The sequence below is a fragment of the Lissotriton vulgaris genome, chromosome 9 (genome assembly GCF_964263255.1).
Source record: "Lissotriton vulgaris chromosome 9, aLisVul1.2, whole genome shotgun sequence".
Classification (NCBI taxonomy): Eukaryota; Metazoa; Chordata; class Amphibia; order Caudata; family Salamandridae; genus Lissotriton; species Lissotriton vulgaris.
In genome coordinates, this window is record NC_141697.1 from 683678251 (window position 1) to 683701257 (window position 23007).

General features: G+C 45.7%; 1 protein-coding gene across 1 annotated transcript in view; it reads left to right on the forward strand.

The window, feature by feature from the left end:
* The window catches only part of GNG8 (G protein subunit gamma 8), a 131148-nt gene extending 111953 nt beyond the window's left edge, over window positions 1-19195 (forward strand). Inside the window, exons 2-3 of the mRNA XM_086936738.1 lie at window positions 10177-10283; window positions 18402-19195. Coding sequence (XP_086792864.1) covers window positions 10200-10283; window positions 18402-18530 — 213 coding nt within the window. The 5' untranslated portion in view covers window positions 10177-10199 and the 3' untranslated portion in view covers window positions 18531-19195. The remainder of the gene's footprint in view (window positions 1-10176; window positions 10284-18401) is intronic.
* Window positions 19196-23007: the final 3812 nt, after the last annotated feature.

Below are 23007 nucleotides of genomic sequence, written 5' to 3' on the forward strand. Positions count from 1 at the left end.
GTGTAAACCTTGTGTAACCATGGGTCAGAATTATGAGCTTGAAGGTATGTAACGCATCTAATAATTATTGGATGTTCTAAATAGCTCAACCTTCATTAAATTTCAGTGGGTCAAGCCAGCTTAAATTTGACAGAGGGAAACGAAAAGGTATTTACTGTATCATGCAGATTTTGGTGTGCAAAACACCAAAATACACATATTATTCCCCGCAAGCTTGTAATAGGTATTATTTATCGTACACAATGAAAAACGTACCCAATGGTATAGTTATTTGTCAGGTGCGTTAAATAACATCAAACATTGTAATCAGGCTTAAAGCCCTTTTGACACACATCTATAAGTTGTACCAGAGAGGCCTATTTTTCATTGTGTGCATTTGTAATTTTATTTTTATTAATTAGTTGTGTGTGCTTTTTCTTCTTAAACATATGCAAAGATATTGATCAATTGAGAATTGTTATGCAATTTGTGGAGTTCTTTAACGTTTTTTAACACCCTTTGCTGCCTTTATTTGTTCATTTGGCTTCACTTGTTTTAGCTACACTGGTCATATTTATTTTCTGATACCATAAAGACATAGTTACTCTAACTTTCCCCTTAAATTTTGGGAATGTCCTGCATCAGGTGCAGGATTGGCGCATGATTGATGATCAATAATCTTTTGACATTCAATGCAGATAAAGCAGAGCATTGGCTTTAAGGAATCTTCCTTAGAGCTGGACCTTGTTTTGTAGTCACTTAAAAAAAAGAAAAAGAGGAGTTACCGGGTAATCAATAATGACATGTCCAGTGTTTTTTGTGATTTCTCATTTTGGGTCGGACTGCAGGTGATTTTAGTAGATTTTAGCAGCTGAAATCTGAGGGAGAAAGTTAAGAGATTCACGGTGTTCCTGTGGATCACATATCTCTAATGGGGCTAGTAACTGTGGTACCTGGCCCTATCGGAATTAAGAGGCCACTCGTTATGAGATCATTAGTGGCCATTTATTTGGGCTTCAATGAGTAAATGGAGCTGCAATTAGAACGAGCATTGGCAAAGCCAGTAGGTCTTGTCAATGCACAAGTTGTTGGCTTTGGTAATGTGGATTTGCCATGTTGTACACCAGTGTGGCTGCTGTTCAGCGTGGCTAAAGGTTAGTGGCATGGAGTGTCCTAGAGTGGAGTGGGGTAGCAGAGTGTTGTAGACTGGATTTCTTGGAGTAGAGTGTACTACGGTGTAGTAGGGGGAGTAGAGTGGCATTGAGTTGAGTAGAGTTCAATGATTCAGTTGCAGAGAGTGTCGTAGAGTGCAGTGTCATAGAGTGCAGTCACGTAGAGTGGAGAGGCATAGAGTGGAGTGGGGTGGAATAGGGTAGAGTGGGTTGTTGTGGATTGAGGTAGTGGGGTAGACTGGGCTGGAGTAGATTGAGGTGGATTACTTTGGAGTAGAGTAGGTTGGACTGAGTGGAGTAGATTGGGGTGAGGAGACTGGATGGAGTGGATTGGATTGGAGTGGTGTGGATTGAAATGGGGTGAGGTGGATTGGGGTGGATTAGATTGGTTTGGGGTGGGGTGGACAGGATTGGGATGGGTTGATTGGCTTAGATTAGAGTAGGATGGTTTGGAGAGGGGTGAATTAGAGTGGAGTGGAGTGGAGGGGCTGGGTTGAACTGTACTGGAGGGGGTGTATTAGAGTGGATTGGATTGGAATGGGGTGAATTGGATTGGAGTGGGGTAGATTGGATTGGAGTGGGGTTGATTGGAGTGGAGTGGGGTGGATTAGACTGGGTGGGGTGCATTGGGCTGTGGTGGGCTGGGTGGATTGGATTGAGTGGAGTGGACTGAACTGGGATGGGGTGGATTGGATTAGCGTAGAGTGGGGTGGATTTAGTAGAGCAGGATGGATTGGACTGCAGTGGAGTAGGGACGATTGGAGTGGTGTGTGGTGGATGAGGTAGATTAGATTGGAGTGGGGTTGGATGAAATGGGTGGGGTGGATTGGATTGGGTTGTGTGGACTGGAGTGAGGTATAGTGGATTGGAGTGGGGTGGAGTGGAGTGGAATGGGGTGGATTGGAGTGGGGGATTAGATTGGAGTTGTGTGGACTGAGTGAGGCGCAATGGAGTGGGATGGATTGGATTGGATTGGTATGGGGTGGGGTGTATTGGAGTGGAGTAGATTGGATTGTTGTGGGTGAATTGGATTGGATTAAAGTGGATTGGATTGATGAGCGGTGAAGTGGGCTCGGTTGGGGTGGATTGGATTGAGGTGGATTGGATTGGGGTGGGGTTGATTGGAGTGGGGTAATTTGGATTTGACTGGATTGAGATGGGTTGGATTGGAGTGGGATGGGGTGAATTGGAATGGAGTGGGGTGAATTGTTTTGGATTGGAGTGGGGAGGATTGTTTTGAATTGAAGTGGGCAGATTTGAGTGGGGAAGATTGGAGTGGGGCCGATTGTTTTGGATTGGAGAGGGGCAGATTGTTTTGGATTGGAGTGGAACAGATTGGAGTGGGGGGATTATTTTGGATTGAATGAGGCAGATTGTTTTTGGAGTGGATTGGGCAGATTATTTTGGAGTGGAGTGGGGCAGATTGTTTTGGATTGGAGGGGTAGATTGTAGTGGGCAGGTTGGAATGGTGACCTGGCTTTTGATTGGAGTGGGGTGAATTGTGGTGGATTGGATTGGATTAGAGTGGGGTGGATTGGGATGGAGTGGGGTGGATTGGGTTGGGGTTATGTGGATTGGATTGGAATGGGGTAGATTGGATTGGGCTGGATTGGTGTGGGCTGGATGGATTGGAGTGATGTGGATTGTGGTGGGTTGGAGTGGGGTGAATTGGGATGGAGTGGGTGGATTGGGGTGAGGTGGATTTGATTGGAGTGGTGCAGATTGGACTGGTGTGAATTGGAGTGGGGCAGATTGGAGTAGGGCAGATTGGAGCAGGACGGATTGGAGCAGGGCAGATTGTTTTGTATTGGAGTGGAGCAGATTGAAGTGGGTGAATTAGAGTGGGCAGATTGTTTTAAATTGGAGTGGGACAATTGGAGTTGGTGGATTAGAGTGGGGCAGGCTGTTTTGGATTGGTGTGGCGTGGATTGGAATGAGGCAGACTGGAGTGGGGTAGACAAGAATGGGGCAAATTGGAGCAGATTGTTTTGGATTGGAGTGGGGCATATTGGTTTGGATTGGAGTGAGCCATATTGGAGTGAAGACTGGAGTGGAGCAGATTGTTTTGGATTGAAGTGGGGACAATTTCTTGGATTGGAGTGGGGCAGATGGAGTGGGGCAGAATTGAGTGGGTGGGTTGGGAGGATTGGAGTGTAGTAGATTGGAGTGGATTGGAGTGAGGGGTTTAAATTGAAGTGGGGTGGATTGTATTTGTCTGGAGTGGATTGGATTGAGTGGGGCAGGTTGGTGTCGGGTAAGCTGCAGTGGACTGGTGTGGATCGGAGTGGGGAGGATGTGAGTGGACTGGGCTGAAGTGTACTGCACGATTATGTGTTAAAGCATAATTTTAGAAATTACACATAAGAAAAAACACAATGTTGCTTTGCAATAACATAATCTTCATCTTTTGAGAACAGCATACACAATCAAAAACAAAAGAAAACATGAATGCAAAGAGAAGAAGACTTGCCAAAATAAAAGAAATTTATCTTTGCCATTTTCTTGTCCTCCTAGGCATGCTTTTGTCTGTCACAGACCTTCTGTTATCAAGGCTCTAAAAGTTTAAAAAAACAAATAGTACCTCAATCACTTTGGGAGCAGGAGATAGGCACTGATTAAGTTGAATCAATCAGTACTTGGTCCCTGCTCTACAGAGAGAAACAGGCCTTATGTTAGACCTGCCTTGACAAATTATGAGGCTGTAATCAAAAGTATCATGCAAGCCAACAAATGGTAAGCAATGGGCTAGCTCCAAGCCCTTTTCTGTATGCAAAGGTGTCTCACAAGCGAGACACATGCCCTAGCGCATGCTCTCGCAGTTTCCACCCAAAAAGGGAAGAGCTGCTGCCAGAAAGTAAAATTGTACTCAAATTCCTTTAGGAGGGGCTGGGATGAGTGTGGCAGGAGTTCAGTGCTTCTACTGATCAGTACCACTATCCAACGCAGCATACCCAACAGCCGCAACACATGCACTTTTGTGAGCACGTTCTGGGTAAAAGTAACCACTCACTAGGAATGAGAGAATCTCACTACAAGATACTTTATGATTGGTATCTATATCCCACGAAATTAAAGAGAATCTTTCCTGGAACCTCAGGCCTGTACTGGAGGGGCTGTGGTCTGGTGGGGAATTTCCACCATATATGGTGAGACTGCCCGACCATAATGCCATTCTGGGCAGAAATATTGGCTTGGATTAAAGATGTACTAGAGTACCGAATTCCGGAAACTCCAGAATGTGTATTGCTGGGGATTCGAAAGGACGCTTTGAAATATCAAACCAAACGTGATAGGGCCATAATGGGATTATGTTTAGGAGTGGTCAAATTAGCGATAGTAGCAGCATGGAAGAAGAAAGAGGCTCCATCATTGACTCAATGGCATGCACGCTAATGGCAAGCACTTATCATGGCAAGAATGACGGACATCTTTAGAGACAACTTTAAAAATTTCAAATATGCCTGGGGATCTCTGGTGACATACTTATCGCAGGGTCTCCTTCTCACTGCTTGTTCCCCAAGAATTAGAGCACTACATCTGTTTCAATTTTAACATCGCAGCCTTCTCCTGGCTGGTGAGACCTCCTGGTGGACAATTTTCTCTGGGGTAGAACTTCCACACAGAAAGTGGATATATACAGAACACTATAGATCATTGCTAGGCGGCCTGACTTAATTCTGTCGGTCTTTCTTTTTTTCCTCTTTTCTTTCTTTCTCTAATTGTAGTTAAGAGATGTGGAGGAGCGGGAGGGTAAAAACTGGTTTCATCTTGAGATAAAGTGGTTATGTTCTTCTTGTTGGGGGGATTGTCCTGCTACTCGTATATAGCAAAAAGCTATATACGGCCTTCTTGATTTATATGGAACTGTTCTGTAAAATGACATGACACTGTAACATGTAGGGTTGGTGTATGAGAAAGGACATATCCTATGTTTGATGTTGATTTCTTGTATAAGTAACTCAAAAAAAAAGAAATTTGAGAAAAGCACCACTCCCTTAAATAAGGCAGACTGGACATGTGTACCTTAGCAGGGCAGCAGTGGTCGTTCGAGATCATATGCACCACTTTGAACGGAAGAAAGGTTTACCGTATGTGCTAGGTGTCATGTGCAGACACTCTGAGCCTAAAGAAGAAGGATTTGGGATCATAAAATCAAATCTGCGTTTACTTCTACTCTTGGGAATGTCCGAGTTCAGAAAACATATTATTGAGGGTCTCTGGAAATACATGAAGCGATTCAAATGAAGCTACTGGTAAAATAAAAACAAACAGTGATAGAATCCGATCAGGGTAACTACTCACTCTGTGTCATTATCGGCATTGTTTCCAGTCCTGGCATTTCTTGTCATAAGCTAATGCATTCTGGGTTTTGTAGTCTTGGTTGCCCCCAGTTGACCCGATCAGACTAAAACACCTGATAGTAATTATTTGTAGGTGAAAAGCCTAGGACTGGCTATGGAATAAGGTGGTCGCCCTATATCAGACCCCCTGGCAGAGCAGCTTCACCCGTGGAAGTGGTGTGCGTTCTAAAAATGAAAGAGAAGAGTTAACATGCCAAGCCTCTGCTGCCCTCCACAGAGACTCCTAGGTGGTTTTCAATTTCAACCGAAAAGTAAATTGCAGTGAGAATCAGTGTGAGATATTTTATTAGAATTTACTTTTTTACGCTGTCTTTAGTCTTCAAGTAACACAGTATAGCACTATGCTTTGCTGTATTTCACATTAAGGGGGCATCCCATAAGTGGTACATAGGTGTCCTTATGCTACCTGCCATGAGGTTGACTTTACTCTCTATCTACTAATCCTGGTAGACTGCGATTTGCATAAAAAATAGCACCTCTTCGCGGCAGTCGTAATGTTAGACAAAAGTTTTCTTCTTTCCAAATATTTCCAATTTTGACTGTTTGCTGCACTATACAGCATACACACAAACTTGCAAAAGTATTAACCCCTTCTGTGCTCATGACGGAGCTGCTCCGTCATGAGCCTCGGTTGAGCTGTGCTCATGACGGAGCGGTTCCGTCATGGCCCGCCCGGCGCGCCTGCGCGCCGTGAATTTCGCGCCTGCGCGGCGCGTTCCACTGAGCGGGCGCGTTCGTGACGGAACCGCTCCGTCACGAGCACAGCTCAACCGCGGCTCGTGACGGAGCGGCTCCGTCACGAGCATGCGAGCGCTGCTCGACCCCCCTGCCCCCTTAGCGCTGCGGGGGAATTCCCGCCGCAGCGAAGGGGTTAAACTATGTTTAACCTACTATTTTATACTGCAAGGGTACTCTTCCAATACTAAACCTATGCTACACATCATGTGAATATCTTTGCAGTATGTTCAAAGGTGTGTGAGAGGAGCAAGGTAGCCAGAAATACACCAGAATAGGACAAGAGATAAACAACGCCCTATCTTAGTACATATGGGCTGTTTTGCTCTCTCCTGTTCATGCAACTCAGAGCTGCACCTTTGGTTCCAGTGAGCGTTGCACGAAAACGTAGTAAATTTAGTCCAATAGTCTTAGGTAAAGATAAATCCTAGGCATGAAATATACAGTAAAAGAACTACTTTCTCCTTGGAACCCATGTACATTATCTTAGCCAATGAATTAATGAACTCTTAGCCAATGAATTAATGAATTGATCAACTAACTATAACTATTTCTATTTGGTTTGTTTCTTTTTTTATGTTCACCCTGTATGAATCATTTATATATATCTGCCTTATACTATGACCTGAGAAAATACAACAAATATTTGAAAAAGGAACCCATGTACATTAAAATATTTAAAGAACCCATACCCATTTACTTTCATTTACATATGACAAACAACATTTACCAATAATAACAAATCAACAATGTAGACTTGAATTATTGCAGTAAGTCTCCACAGTACAACTAGTACTTGGGTGCAGTTATAATGTAGTTTCTTATATAATGGTAATGAGAGGCCTCAACAGGGCAGTCAGATTTTCCTTAAAGGACCTGACAGACAAAAGAAATGATGGCTTTTCCTTGCCTCGGTAGGAAACTTAAAGAGAGTGTAACATGTCAGACTCTCCCTCGGATTCCCCAGCATCATTAGAACATTCACAGCTACTGGAATAAAGCATTGGACAACCTTCATAAAGTTGCACATAAAATGAGAGGGAATAGACGGAGGGATGTGTGGGGGTGGGACAAAGGTGCACTGTCCATCCATTCTCCACCTCCAGCTGATGATTGGTATTTTTTATTTTTTTTGTGGCCTTGCCTCGCACTTGGGCACCTAGACCAAGCCAAATCCCTGGCTTGGCTCTCCCCACGAACTTTCTGGCACACTCACCTCTAATTAATGTCAATTGCTTTCTCTTGGCTTCCTTTACCTGAGAATGCAGCTCGAGACATTGTTTGACTTCCGGGGTCAGTGAGAGTAGTCAAATGTTGTCGTCTTTCATCAGAGATAATGGTGGGTCAAGTTCTTTTGCTACAATTATTTGTTCATCTATAATGTAGCGGATGCAGGCTCCACCGAAATATGTCTCTAATTTGATTTTACCCTACCAGGGTCGGATTGGTAAGGCGGGAACTCGGGCAATGGCCAAGGGGCTGGTATCCGAGTTCCAGTGGTGGGCTGCTTTTTTGGGCAGCATGGGGGCTGATTTGGGCGGTATCTGTGCTGTTCGGATGCCGCCAGCGGCCCAGTGGGTGCCTGAGCGGCCTTTCTGGAGTCAGATGGGCCTCTATTACCTCCCTTTTACCAATGGGGCCTCCCTTTTACCAACGGGGTGGAGATGTCACTCCCTTTCTCTCGCTGGGCCGGCCCATAGTGTATGCAGATTGAGCAGGGGAAGGGGCCTGAGCTGAAGTGGCTTCACTTGTTTTCAGGAGTAGTTCACCAGTGTGAACTAATCTGTGCCTATTTTTTTATCTATGGGAATTTAGCAAAACATGACTTAGTCAGAGACCTGCCCCCTTCTTTTCATTAAACTTCCCCAAAGCAGTGTTTTGTGAAAAGGCAATCTGCAAATGTGGGTCACTTTTTTTTAGAGTGCCCGGCCTATTTTTGATCCCAATCCAACCCTGTACCCTACCCGTTTTCAGGTGAGGTAACTTTAGTTTTTCTGACAGCGGGGTAACCTTAAATCTGGTGCCCTACGCCACTGGACCGCTAGGTCACAGGGCGGTGTGACCATCACTGAATTTCCCTCCCCCTGACAAAGAAATCAATCAAAAGCCCGACATACCGCCAGAAACCTCAATGCATCTAAGAATGAATGTTTATTTGTTTTTCTAAAACAAATGGCCACTATATGAGTTTGTTTTAGAAATACAAAAAAGTGAATTCTGAGCTCCGAAACGAACATGGTGCCCACTCGTCATCCATCAGTACAGACAGCAGACTGCACTGAAGGCAGAGAGATCCCCGCCAGAGAGGTTAAGTATGGCAAGTGGTATTGCCCCAAGAGGGGGAAGTGATGGCCTCCACCTACTTGCTGGCTTGACGGGCCACCTGTAATACTCCAAATGAAATTCCTAATTTCTCAAATTTCTGTTTTTGTATTGAAATAACCAATGCAGTGCCTGCTGGTCATTTTAGCAGGGAGGTGGGCGGGCGATGCATGCTCACAAATTCACTCATTAATTCACACCCATGTATTCACAAACTCTCACACACACACACACTCATTCACAATGCTCACAACAAATTCATTCATTAATACATGTACGCACCAAACATTCAAAATCATAAAATCTACCTGCGCTGCTGCTGCTCCAGGAGAAGGAAGCCTCAGGAGTCCCAGGAGGGCTTGGGCTGCTTTCTCTTCTCATCAGTGGCGGCTGGCATCGAGCGGGGGTGAGCGCGGGTGTGCGTGCAAAAATAATATAAAAAAACACTTGCCTGAAGATGAACACAATGTCCTCCTCTCCAGGCCTCTTTTTACAGGAACTGGATGCTGCAACTCTCATGACCAATGCTGGTGCTGCTCTTATGCAGTATGAGAGCAGTGCCCTGATTGGAGGGAGCAGCCTCACTCAACGCTCCACAGTGCTCTGGAGGCCTGCATTTACTCTAACCCAGCTAGCTTAAAACAGCAGGGTTAGAGATGTTTACAGTGCACATGTGTGACTGGCCGCTGCAAGATGGCCAGCCAAAATGCATGGCCATTTTAAACAGTGCATAGACAGCCTACACTCCGCCCTGCTGCAGTCACTCAGCAGCGGCCCACCACCATCCTGAGGCTTTGTTCAGGACGCGGTTGAAACATAAAACAGTAATAAACTACCATTTATTTTTCATCTCTCTGGTTTAAGTGGGGCGACACTCCTCCGCTCCAACGGAGGAGCCGCCCCTGAGTTCCTCACTCATCACAGAGTGGGATGAGGGTCAGTGAGACCGCTGACTGCATCCCACTTTGTGACGAGGAGCCACTGATTGACACTCGGTCCTGGGCATTTCAGGGCTTAAAATTGAAGTGCCAAGGTCTGAGGCTTCCCTCATCACAAGGGGGAGGGCCTTAAGGCACTTTTGCCAGGCTATGGAGGTCACACCTACAGGACTGTGAAATCCTCAGCCTGGCAAAATTCAGCTCAGCCAGCCAGGCAGGTGCCAGCACATTTAGTGAATGTCTAACTCCTGGCTGCCTTACCTGAACAAGAAGAGTGTCTGTCAGTCTGACCTTTGCTCAGCCTGACTGATGCTCTTCCTATCGGGGAAAAAGACAGGGGATTGTGGCCCCTCTGCCCATATAGAGGGCCGAAGCTGATCCGATGCCACTTTTACAGTGACTTACATCTACGAAAAAGATTATGTAAATTGGTGTATGAAGAAGAGTGCCACGCTATCTCAAGCACACAACTTGCATTATTACTGGTCTATTTCTAAGCACAACTTCAGTACTCATTCCTGGTAATATTTTGGGAAATATAATGCAAATTATCTCATTATGTGCTTAAAATGCCAATATGTACAAAAGTAGACAGCTATTACATCAATGTGAGTTATGCCTGTACTATAAAACATTCTGAACTATCTTTTGGCCCCTGTTCCTTCCTAGTTTCAGAAAGTCATCAGTGAAGGATGTCAAACAACATGGCCAAGATTGCAGAGGCGAGGAAAACAGTGGAACAACTTAAGCTGGAAGTGAACATTGATCGAATGAAGGTGAGCTTCCTGATGGGATCGTGGTTATGAGACCATGCTATGATGAGTCATACATTTGTAAATAGCCAGTGTTTTGTTCGTAAAAAATCAAAGGGAAATTAAAAAAAAATTATGGAGGGCCTAAAGTTTTTCTTAGGATCCTGCATCGGTGTTGCCAGATGGTTTACCCAATAAGAAGTCTGCCTAGTCACCATTCCACCTCATGCGTCTTTCTTCCAGCATCCTACACGTCCTGCCTCTTTATCTCACTCTTGCAGGGCATTTTTGCAGTCCTGATTTCTTCCTTTATCACTGTTTTTATATTTTTCTCCCTCCCTCCCTTCTTTCTCTGCCATTCCCTCCCTTTCCCTGGATCAAGTTCTGACAATGAAAAATAAGTCCTGGTCCCTAAAAATGAGTGGCTGGTGCAAACTACCTCGACTCACTGGCACAAATTAAGCACTGCATAGAGCCTACCACAAATGGAATAGGAAAACTGAATTTGAGCAAACGGTCTGGTGGCTTTACCCCAAAACTGAAAACTGACCCTGAACCCTAAAAATACCCCTTTACCCAAAAACTGAAAACTGACCCTGAACCCTAAAAACACCCCTTTACCCAAAAACTGAAAACTGACCCTGAACCCTAAAAATACCCTTTTACCCAAAAACTGAAAACTGACTCTGAACCCTAAAATACCCCTTTACCCAAAAACTGAAAACTGACCCTGAACCCTAAAAATACCCTTTTACCCAAAAACTGAAAACTGACCCTGAAACCTAAAAATACCCCTTTACCCAAAAACTGAAAACTGACCCTGTACCCTAAAAATACCCTTTTACCCAAAAACTGAAAACTGACCCTGAACCCTAAAAATATCCCTTTACCCAAAAACTGAAAACTGACCCTGAACCCTAAAAATACCCCTTTACCCAAAAACCTAAAACTGACCCTGAACCCTAAAAATACCCCTTTACCCAAAAAACCAAAACTGACCCTAAACCCTAAAAATACCCCTTTACCCCAAACATATTACATTTTAAATATAATTATATACTTACCAATACTTACGTTGTAATGGTATGCGTTGTAAAAGTACCTGCGTTGTAAAAACATGCGTTGTAAATACATGCGTTGTAAAAGTTTTTGCGTTGTAAAAGTTTCGTTATAATGGTAGGCCGTTGTAAAAGTTGCGTTGTAAAGGTTGTACACCCTTAGTGAGTAATGCGTCCACTGTAGGGGCGTGTGTTTGACCACATGGTGACAGATTAAATCCCGGCAGGTTCACTCAGCCTTTCATCCTTCTGAGGTCGATAAAATGTGTGCCATTGAGTTAGGTAACAATAAACATCTGCTATCCAGCGTCAAGATACGCGCTTTACAAATACACATGTTCTGGAACATTCTTGAGAAACTATCTCAAATAGCATCAAAGCCGTGACATGGAAAGGGAGTAGGTATGGTGTGGGCACTTTGACCTGGAGGCAGTTGCGAGCAATAACGTGAATGTTTAAGAAAAGGTTCATGTTTAAGAAAAGGTGCACGTATATACATAGATCTCTGTTCGAATTTGGAACTTAAAAGGTTTTCCCTAGAATAAGTCGGAGAAGATGGGCAGTTAATCACTTTGGATGGTTGACGTAAAGCGAAGATTGGGGTTTGAGCATTAAATTCCACATTTTTCATTATCGTTTTCATATGAGAAAGAGAAAGGCTTTTAATTTAAGTCTTTTATTCTTTCGACCCTCCTACCTCCCTTAAGCAGAAGTTAGAAACTCATTGCAGGTGGCTGCCGTGAATGCGCCAGTCTAGTCCAATGCATCGTCCACTAACTGTGGGGTGTTCGGCAATGGGAGCTGTAGGGATTGATGCTAGCATTTTGCAAAGATTGTAGGAAATGACGCAAGACACTGAATGGTGGAAGAGCAGTTACCAATGGTGCAGGGATGCATGTGGTGTGTTTAGGATATAGAGCTTGATGTAGCTGGCAAAGCTGAAGTAAATACTGAAGAGAGCTTCAGGTCCAAGTACTGTAGGTAATTGTGCAGGCTTATGGGGGTGGCGTGGAGCTGTGCAGAATGTCCAGCCAAGAGCTCTGCCGGAAATGTTTCAAGATTAATGGCGGTAGAAGAATTGTTGGAAACGGCGAAGAGTTGTGAGTGGGCTGCATCGGCGGAGAATCATGTAGCATAAGGAGGCCTTAAGAATTTTAAAAACGGACCGTCGGCCCTTGTTTGCAAGTGGACTGGCGAAATTCTTAGGCTGGGCATGGCGCATTAGATCTAACAGGCTTTCATATATTGCTTGATATGTATCTTAGATTGTTTTTATGCAACTTCCATGTATTTTGCTGTTTGAATTGTATGTTATTACCTATGCACTGGTTTACTGTCTTTTAACATACATGTCTTGTTTTGCACTGGTTTATAATGTTTTTTAATATACATGTAGTGCTTTTTATGATATGAATTATATCGAAATAAAGCTATTACTTACTTACTTGCTAAGGTAGTTGAAGGGAACAGCACAAGTGTACTGGAGGGGGGTGACCTGTGGCCATTGTGCAGGGTTGCAAGGTGTCCTGCAGGTGTGGAGAATGTTTCACTAAGCGAGCTTAAGGGGAAGAAGAGTGCAGGGGCGGCTCCTCCGCTAAGGCGAAGGAGTGTTGCCCCACTACGCTCAGAGCAGTGTAAAATCAAAAATTAAATGATAAAAACAGAAGTAATTTCTGTTAATATATTTTTAGTTTCAGTATTAGTCAAGTTGGGCGGGGCTTGGTTGGGCTCCCGTGACGTCCGGGAGGTGGAGAGGTTGCTGCACTCCAAAGCGAGCATGACTGTGTAATGTTGGAATGCAGTCTAGTAGCTGGGTGTGGGCGGAGCTAGGGGGCTAGAGGAAGAGGAGGAGTGGACACAGGAAGAGGGCAGTTAGAGTAGGGACAGGGAAGGCATTGAAAGCATACAATAAAGCTCCAGTTTAGATAGCACAAAGTGTCTGTGTTTATTGTAGCACGATGCTACAACTGGTGATGAGGATGGGATGGGCAAGAACCTAACCCACAGTATCCCACAAGAGTGCCCTGTCCCAGGCGGCGCCGAGAAGAAGAAACCGCCGCTGTATGGAGCTGCCCCAGAGAGAGAAGCTGGCAACAGGTGACCCTATTCCCCCAGCAGTTGAGAGGGATCCAAGAGGGAGCCGAGGCACCGAGCGTTAAAACGCTCGAAGAAGAGACACCCTTCGCGCCAAAACCCGACTCCCGCGGGAAGCGTGCAAAACTAGTGAGCGCTGCAGAAGCAGAAGTCGGAAGCCCACCCCGACTCTGCCAAGCCCCAAAGAGAAGAGAAAAGGGCCTCAGCATGGAGGACGTTGCCCCACGAAGATCGCCTGCCAAGCGCTGCTGAGAGCGCTGAAAGCAGAGCCCGAGGGAGATCCGAGGTCGGAAAACCTCACGCCCGATGCGTGAGGTTTGGCACGGTGCCGGCGAAGGAAAGCGGGAACTTAAAAGCAAGGAGAAATCGGGAGCCCACCCCAATCCTGCCTAATGCCCTGGGTACAAGAGGGCGCCTGGGGCACTGCGGAAACCCGTGGGTGTGCCCAGAAGCAAGAGCGCTGTTTGCGCCAAATGGAAGAAAAGCTCACCCCCGATGCGTGGGACATCGCATGCGCGCCACGAAGTGAAATCGGGAGCTCACCCTGATTGTGTCTGGCTGCTCCGGTGCCCGAGGAGCGTCTGGGGAGTTGCTGAGGGTGAGCTACATGAAGAAACCGGCTGCCGGTGAGTGCCGAGGGAACGTGTGAGCCTGGAGAGAGCCTGGAGAGTGAATGGCATCAAATCTCGTGGAGGGCGAGATTTCCAAAATGGCGGCCATCTTGAAGTCAGGCGCCTTTGCAGGACAAGACCCTTAGTTGTTGCAGATCGGCCATTTCGAGGTCAGGCAACCAGCAGAAACAAACATTGATAAAATCAAACAAACAAGCATTGGCGAAGAGCATACAAGCATTGGTACATGCCAATAGACGAGCATTGATACCTGCAAATAGACAAGCATTGACACATGCAAATCAACAAACATTGGACAAACGGAAACAAGCATTGGCAAAGAGCAAACTAGCATTGGTACATGCAAAGAAACAAGCATTGATACATGCAAAGAGACACGAGCATTCATACGTGCAGATCAACAAGCATTGGATAAATCGTGGCAAAGGAAGAAAACAAGCATTGGCAAAGAACAAATGAGCATTGATAGGAACAAATAAACAAACATTGGTATATGCAAATAAACAAGCATTGGCGAAGACCAAACAAACACTGGCAAAGACAAGTGAGCAAGCATTGGTGCATGCAAATAAACAAGCATTGGTGCATGCAAATAAACAAGCATTGGTACATGCAAGTCAACGAGCCTTGGTATGTGCAAATAAACAAGCACTGATAAATGCAAAGAAATAGGCATTGGTAAGGCAAATAAACAAGCGTGGACAACAATGAACAATTCTTGGCAACCAAAACAGAATAAGCACATGCAAACACGAGAGTGAATCAACTAACAAGCAAGAGCAACCACAAGAGTGACTTAACAAACAAGTATTGACAAAACAAATGTCAGCACGGGTGGAAACGCGAACAGTGAGAAACGCAAGAGAATGCGCGTTGGCGGATGTAATGAAATAACACGTGTCTAAAAAAAAATAAAAAATAAAAGAAGCAACAAGCAAACATAAATAAAGACAATGCATAAATAATTACAACGGAATCAGCAACGAGCACGAGCCAAAGCAAGTGTGAAGTAGCAAATAAACACACACAACAAGCAAGTGAAACCCAACATTGTCGCTAACCATGGATAAATTCAAGGGTGCAATGTTGGCAAAACATGAGTGAACTGAAGGAAGAACTGACAATCAAGTTCAAGCTAAAACACAAGCAGAGACAACCACATAGTGGAACAAGCAGAAGCAACTGAAACCCGAAACGAGCACAACAAACACTAGACTATCTCATCGATAATGTGACTGGAGAATTTGCAACAGTCGAAAGGAAAACCCGAAGAAAAGTGAACAGCACAATGCCCCGCGTCTACGACAGATCAGAACCTCCCTCTCTCATAGCGGGAGGAGACGTAGCTCAATGTTTCATTCCACACATTGAAGTATCGCCCCCAGCGGCGCAGATTGACGATTGGATCAAGTGCCTCAAACGGCACTGGTGGCTGGAAGCATTGGACGATTTCTTGAAAGCCAACGGTGAGCAAAGAGAAAGAAAATGTCTGGTGCTACTCCTCCATCTGGTGGGTCCTGGGGGCCGATGCCCAATTAGAACATTTTCCAAAGAAGAAGCGGACATCTATGATAGACTCCAAGAGGAGCTCTGTGCCCATCTCAATGCACAGGCAGATGTGGATCATAATCGCATGGTCTTCAACACAGCACGGCAGGAACCAGGCGAACCATTGCCACATTTCATCACTCGGTTGCAAAGTCTGGTACAAGGCTGCCATTTCAACACGTTTACAAATGAGGATGCTGTTCGGCTCCGAATAATTGAAGGCTGTGAAAACCCCGAAACAAAGCACAAAATATTGAGAGGGCATTGGTCGCTAAAAGAAATTATCAAGAAAGCCGAAATTGGAATGCAAGTCCAAGCAAGAGACAAATCGATGGATGTGCACCTGAGTGCAAAACTTCAAGATACCTGGGAAGAGAGAACTCAGAAATCAAACAAACACAAAAGGAGAGAGAGAGAAGGCAGACCAGCGAAAAGACAACGGGAGAGACACAGTGACAAGGAGTACTCAGAGTCAGAGTACTCAGCGTCTGACTACTCAGAATCAACCAAAGATTACTCAGAGTCAACCATCCAAATAACAACTCCCAGGAGTTATTCATCCCTCAGGAGTCCCTCAAGGAGTCATTCAAAGTATGACACACGCTACTCTGACGAGGAGGGAGCGTTCAGTGGGACAGATTGCACTCCTAGACAAGATGGCATTCTGCACAACAAGTGGGGGAGAAAGACAAACCATAGAAGAAGGGGTCGCAATGGTCAACACCGGAAATCGACACCGGAACATCAATCGCCAAGGAATGAAGATGAGTCCGAGGAAACAGCTGGCAGGAGAACACACCACCATCAGATCAGAGATATTAGAGCACCAAATAATCGGGAAGGAGAACCAGATCGCACAAGACGGACTGGTCCTCCACAACAACTACAAGCAAGAAAAGATCCATGCATCCATGGGCCCCGCGACAACGAAGAAACAGAGCGGAGATGGTTAACCTCAGGCGAGAAGGACGAAGAGGCAAAAGCTTGGGATCAAGCACAAGGAACAAGCACGGAATCATCAAACAACCTCCTAAATGAGACAACATTGAAGATGTTCCAACAAAGACACACAGAGAAGCATTTCAAAGACAATTCCGAGGGGAAAAGCAGCTCGCCACGGACTACCTGGTTCCGACGACCACCTATTAAGGCATTCTCAAAGGAACACTCACAGAGGGAACTGATGGAGAACCCCTCTGATTCAGATAGCATTTCGGTCCGATCCTTTGAGTCGACGGAGTCATGGTCCCGACAACAGCCATGGCGCCAAGCACCCGAACACATCAGAGAACCAAGGGACACTCTTCCCGTCAAGAGCGACACGTCTCACACTAACGTCAATGCACACTCGATCACTCCACCAGACAACCTGTCATATCAATCACAGGTGCATCGCGACACAAATACTACACCGTCACCCCGGATAGGGGCAGCAAGGTTAACTCGAAGGTCCTGGTCCTATAAAAGAAAAACAGACATTGTGGCCATTAGCACCCAAATAAAAACGGACCAACCAGTCGATCTGCAAAGGGAGCCGGACATGTCAGGAGAGACAAGTCATCATTGGATAAGAACGAAACACACAAATACACAGCCGGTTCCAGGGTTTACCTGTTCTAGGCGCGAGCAGGAGTGGGAGAGACAACCCGAGACAGCAAATCAATCTCTAAGCCATACCAAGATGATCTCCACGGTTCATACCCTACCGGCTGGCATCCCAGACTCGAAACAGGAAGACAGTGTTGTTCTTGACCTGACAAGGCAAAAGGAAGTAAAAATACATGCAGACACTCGGAAGGGAACCAGAGCAACATCCCCTCGGAACAGAGGCCGAGCGTCACGTGAGCAAGAGTCACGAAGGAGGACAGACTACCGATATCAAACTGAGCTCTCCATAGGCACCTCAGACACTAAATGTGAGTGGATCACTCAGAAGTTGAGAAACAAACATCATGAATCTGAACATATGCACATCACACGAGAAGTCGCGCAAATGCAAAGATGTACTCTCGTAATAAAAGATGCTCTCGTCGAGGAGGCAGAAGGCCACACAATGCAAACTGAGATACGTCCATATATCTCAAGCGAACAGCCCGCGGACTTGTATGGCTGACCCAGGAACTTTAAATATGTTAGACGCTAAGTTAATTTCCTTAACAAGGGGGGAGATGTAATGTTGGAATGCAGTCTAGTAGCTGGGTGTGGGCGGAGCTAGGGGGCTAGAGGAAGAGGAGGAGTGGACACAGGAAGAGGGCAGTTAGAGTAGGGACAGGGAAGGCATTGGAAGCATACAATAAAGCTCCAGTTTAGATAGCACAAAGTGTCTGTGTTTATTGTAGCACGATGCTACAGACTGCTTGGCCAACTTTCTCAGGCGGGCCAAACAGTCATGCACACTCTGCATGTTCCCCACCAGGCTGCATTGCACAGCCTGGTGGGGACCATGCCCAGCCTCCGATTCCTCATCTGAGCACCGAGCCACAGTGCTCAGACCAATCACAATGCTGCATTTGACAGTGGCGGCGAACAGGAGGTAAGTGTAGTTTCTTTTTATGCCCCCGACAGCTCCCCGTGCCCTCCTCCTACCCCCGCCTCTCCACTCTCATTCCCTGCCAGCCGCTACTGGAAGAGTGTAAAAATACTGGCAGTGGACTGTGCTGTGGCCATTGTTGCGGGGTGTGGTGGAGCTGTGGAAGGGGATGTAGCTAAGAGAGCTGAATGGAATGATGTACACTGCACATTTGTGGGACAGAGGCAGAGAATGGTACATCAGCACTAATTTAAATGATGTCCCATTTGTCCCCCACCAGGTCTCAAAAGCAGCTGCTGATCTACTGGCATACTGTGAAACCCATGCCAAGGAAGACCCCTTGATGACTCCAGTGCCCGCTGCAGAGAACCCCTTCAGGGAGAAGAGACTTTTTTGTATAATCATATGATCCAACTCATTCCAATCTCTAGTTCTGTAGTTCCCTGATGGTGCTTTGATGTTAGTCTCTCACCAGATCCGGGCTCAATCTTTAGTGGAGGCCTTGAGCCCTACCCCGTAATTTTACGTAACGACCGAACCACATAATACGTCTGTGAATTCTGAATTCCATGCACTTACATGAGTGAGATACATTTCTCCAATGAGACGAACCTTGGTAACCGCCATTCTCCTCCCTTCCCATTTTTCAAGCAGGTGACATTAGGGCTTTAATCTCAGGTTGTCCATCAGTCTTTAGGGAGGTGGGACATGTCCCCTTTTCAGAAGGGTTGAGCGCAGTCAATTGCCCAAACTCCTCCTTACATATCTAAAGTAGGTTGGGGATGTTTTCTACATTGTATTGTTACAAAGGGGACCGTTTTACTGTACGTCTGTCCAAAACAAAGCATTTGAGAGATACCCACATTTCCATGCTTAAGCTTGGAAAGTATAGGGACATTGTAGTATTTAGCTAGATATAGGGCCAACATAACTTCCTACTTAACAACTAACGTTCCACACCTGACAAACATGCTTTCATATATAATTTGAATACAATTGCGTTCTAATTTATCTGCTATTATCGTTATTTCCATTAAAATGTTTGTGTCATTAAAGCCTGAAAGCCATACAAAAAACAACGAGCAGGAGCCACGAGTTTGAACTCAAACGTTAAACTGTATATTTGTGAAATAAATATTTTTGTCTGAATGAGCATTTTGCAAATTAACTATTTAGAGATGCAGGGGTAAATATAAAACTGCCTCTGAAACTGAAATCTAAGTTCTTGCAGATGGTTTTCTTAAAACATATTTAACTCAAACATTGGGGCACTTCGTATACAGTTCCTAAAATTGTTCCAGATGGATCTGCCCGAAATAAGTTTTTAAATACTTTTGCCCATGCATGGGGGATGGGTATGCATTTAAGAAAGGATTATCATAAACTGCTCCCATGCTTTGAAACCTAATTTAAAAATATTGTAAACACGAACTAAAACTTTTAATGCTAGTATCTTCCGAGTAAGCTATTATATTCTGTGCTACCTCTGTTTGCAGTGGGATCACAATTATGTGTTGTGAGATAAACATAAAGTTACCCCGGGATTCTTTCCCTTGTAAATCTCAGAAGGTCATACCTTCTGGGAGGACTGAGTGAAAAAATGCAAGAAATTCGGCTACCTGTTGAATGAGGTGAGGTAGGGGTAGTGGCCTCCCAAGCCCAGGAACATTTAGATGAATTTACACCACAGGGGAGCTGCAGTCAAGCATTACTTTATTCTTCAGCATACACTCACACGCTGGAAATTACGTCATAGTTTCCGTTAATCACACCTGAACACCTCCCCTAATATTATGTACTTCCTGTTCAGAGTCTGCCCAGAACCACGAGGGTCCTAGTGCGCTCTTTGTCAATGTGCTATATCTCCCCCTTTGTTAAATAAAAATGGTCTGACATCTCTGAAATCACATTTCTTCGATTAGTCAGCAAGGCGCTCAAACTTGTTTACTGGATTGGGTAATCTGAGGTGATCAAAGTCCACCCTGATCGGGAATAGTGACAGAACCTCAGGCTCTTGAGTCGGACCTGCTGGTGGGGTAGCCCCATGCATGGTTTCAGGACTTGACAAGTGCTGTGGTTTAAAATGTAATGTGTCCTTAGTGATGGATTATCCATGTGCTGTCACTATATGTCCCTTGCACAACTCAACCTGTAAAGGATCAGTGGCAATAGGAGTGTCCGTTTTCCATCTTCATCTCTGCTTAACCAGTACCCAGTCTCCTTAGTCTAAGACTGTCTCCTGGGCTTGCAGACCTTGATCTGCATACATTTCTATTTTCCTTTTCTGAGTTGTGTCATTCTCTTGAAAACTTGTCAGTATTTACTGATCGGTCCAGGGTCCATTGAGGTAGTTTTCTTTTGATGGCTTTCTTAAATAGAAAGGCGAATTGACTCTCACCAGTTGTAAAGTGAGGAGTTAATCTATAGTCCTGGGTTGCCTGGAACATGGCATGGTTCAGATTGATTCTCTCGATAGACGCTCAATGAATGACACCCTTGATGGTGCCCATGAATCTTTCAACTACACCACTAGCTTGAGGCCTGGGGTGTACTCTTTTGGTGTTTGACGTTGATTGGACAAGAAATTCTTTAAACTCTTTTCTATTGGAGGGCAGGCCATTATCAAATTTGAGGAATATCCCATGTTGTAAAGATGTCATCAAGCCGTTCTAAGACTTTGTTATGGGTTGTTGAAGATAGGTCTCCCACCGAAGGAAAAGGTGAGTATTCATCTATGATTACCATGAGATGTGTGCATTTCCTAAAGGCCCAAAGAAATCAACTGCAACCCTCTCCCAGGCATGGGCAGGAAGGTCAGACATTTCCACAGGGTGCTGTCACCTTGGGGGACAAACAACTGCAAATGTGGCAGGCCTTCAGCTCCTTCTCGATTCGTTCCTCTAGCTGAGGGAACCACACTCCATCTTTTATGGCTCGTTCGATGTCTACAACACCACGGTGTACTTCATTGGCCAACTCGATGACCTGCTGTCTTAGGTTTCCAGGTATGACCCATTCTCGAGCCTCACAGCATAACTCATTCTTGAGTGACTGCTAACTCATCCAGTACATTTTGGAACTTCTAAAATTCAACAAGATCTGCAAAGGGACGTGCTCTTCCTTTCCATGATTGCGTGGTAATAAATTCTTTGATTATGGTCCTGGCTTTCTTTACATTGGTGGCAGTAATGATTTCTTCCACAGACAGAGCCTCTGGGGTGCTGGATCTCACAATGAAGTTGAGATATGTTTCAGCTGTCTTGGATGTTGAACTGGGACAATGTATTAGCACTCGTGAAAATTCATCTGGTGGATTTTTATCCTTTCCCAGTTTGTGCACGATTTCATAGTCCTACTCTTGCAGGGTTAACCCCCACCTCTCTATGCGAGGGAGCATCTTCGCCTTTGGGTTTCCAAAAATTGTAAACAACGCCTGATGATCTGTGATGAAAGTGAATCGTTTTCCATAGAGGAATACATGAAAATGTTCACATCACGAACCACAGCAGACACTTGTTTTCCGGCTGAGAGTAGGTATGCTATGTCTCTGACAGGCTTCAACTGGCATAGGTCACAATGTGTCTCGGAGACATCAGATGGCCATTCCGAAGACCACTAAAACCATACTGTTGGCAACCTCTCCATGGATGCTAGCCTTCACCTTGTCGGACAGCCGGTAGGTCTTCGACTGTCCCCTGTGTCCACATCATGGGTACACAGGTGAGTCCTTACCGGGACAAGGGAGAACAATGTAGAGTACTGCTCCAGTATCTGGTGGCAGTCCTCCCGCTGTTCAGGAGTTAGAGTGGGAGAGAGAATCACTCCCTCCACTGACCCATCCTTCTCTTGGGACGAGAACAAGTCTGGGAGAGGTTCGCTTTCCGCTTCCTCTTCCCCATCAGTCACCATCATTAAAATGACCTCGGGCCTCTCATGGTGGGGTTTGAGTCGGTTGGCATGCAGCACCCGTAGGGGCTGTCGAGGGGTCTTAAGGTCCACCAGGTAGGTGGCCTTACCCTTCTTTTCCAACACTTCAAATGGGCCTGTCCAGCGATCCTGGAGGGCACTAAGCTCTCCAGGTTCCATCACCCACACTTTCTGGCCAGGCTCCAATTCCACCTGGTGAGCATTGTGGTCATACCACTCTTTCATGACTGCCTGGCTGGCCTCCAAGTTGTCAGAAGCTTGCTTCCACAACTTCGCCATTTGGCTCCTGAAGGCCAGTATGCAGCTCACCACATCCTGGGGGGTTTCCTTGGAGACTTCTCCCAACCATCCTTCACCAGGATGAGAGGACCACGTACAGGGTGCCCATACAGAAGTTCAAAGGGGCTGAAGCCCACTCCCTCCTGTGGCACTTCCCTGTAAGAGAATAGCAAACAGGGTAGGAGGACGTCCCATTTCCTCCGCAGGCTTTTGGGCAGACTTCTGATCATGCCCTTCAAGGTTTTGTTGAACCTCTCAACCAGTCCATTCGACTGGGGGTGGTAAGGAGTGGTGAACCGGTAGGTCACTCCACACTCCTTCCACATTGCCCGCATGTAAGCTGACATAAAGTTGGCCCCCCTGTCAGGCACAACTTCTTTGGGGAAACCCACTCGGGTAAAGATCCCCATTAGGGCTCTAGCCACCACAGGTGCAGTGACTGTCCTCAGAGGAATTGCCTCTGGGTACCGTGTGGCATGATCCACCAGAACCAGGATGAACCTGTGACCAGCTGTTGTTGGTGGATCTAAAGGCCCTACAATGTTGATGCCCACCCTTTCAAAGGGGGTGCTAACGACTGGAAGTGGTTTCAGGGGAGCCTTCAGCTTCACCCCTGTTTTCCCACTGGCCTGGCAGGATACACATGTCCGACAGTAAGTGTTGGACGCCACTTTCATCTG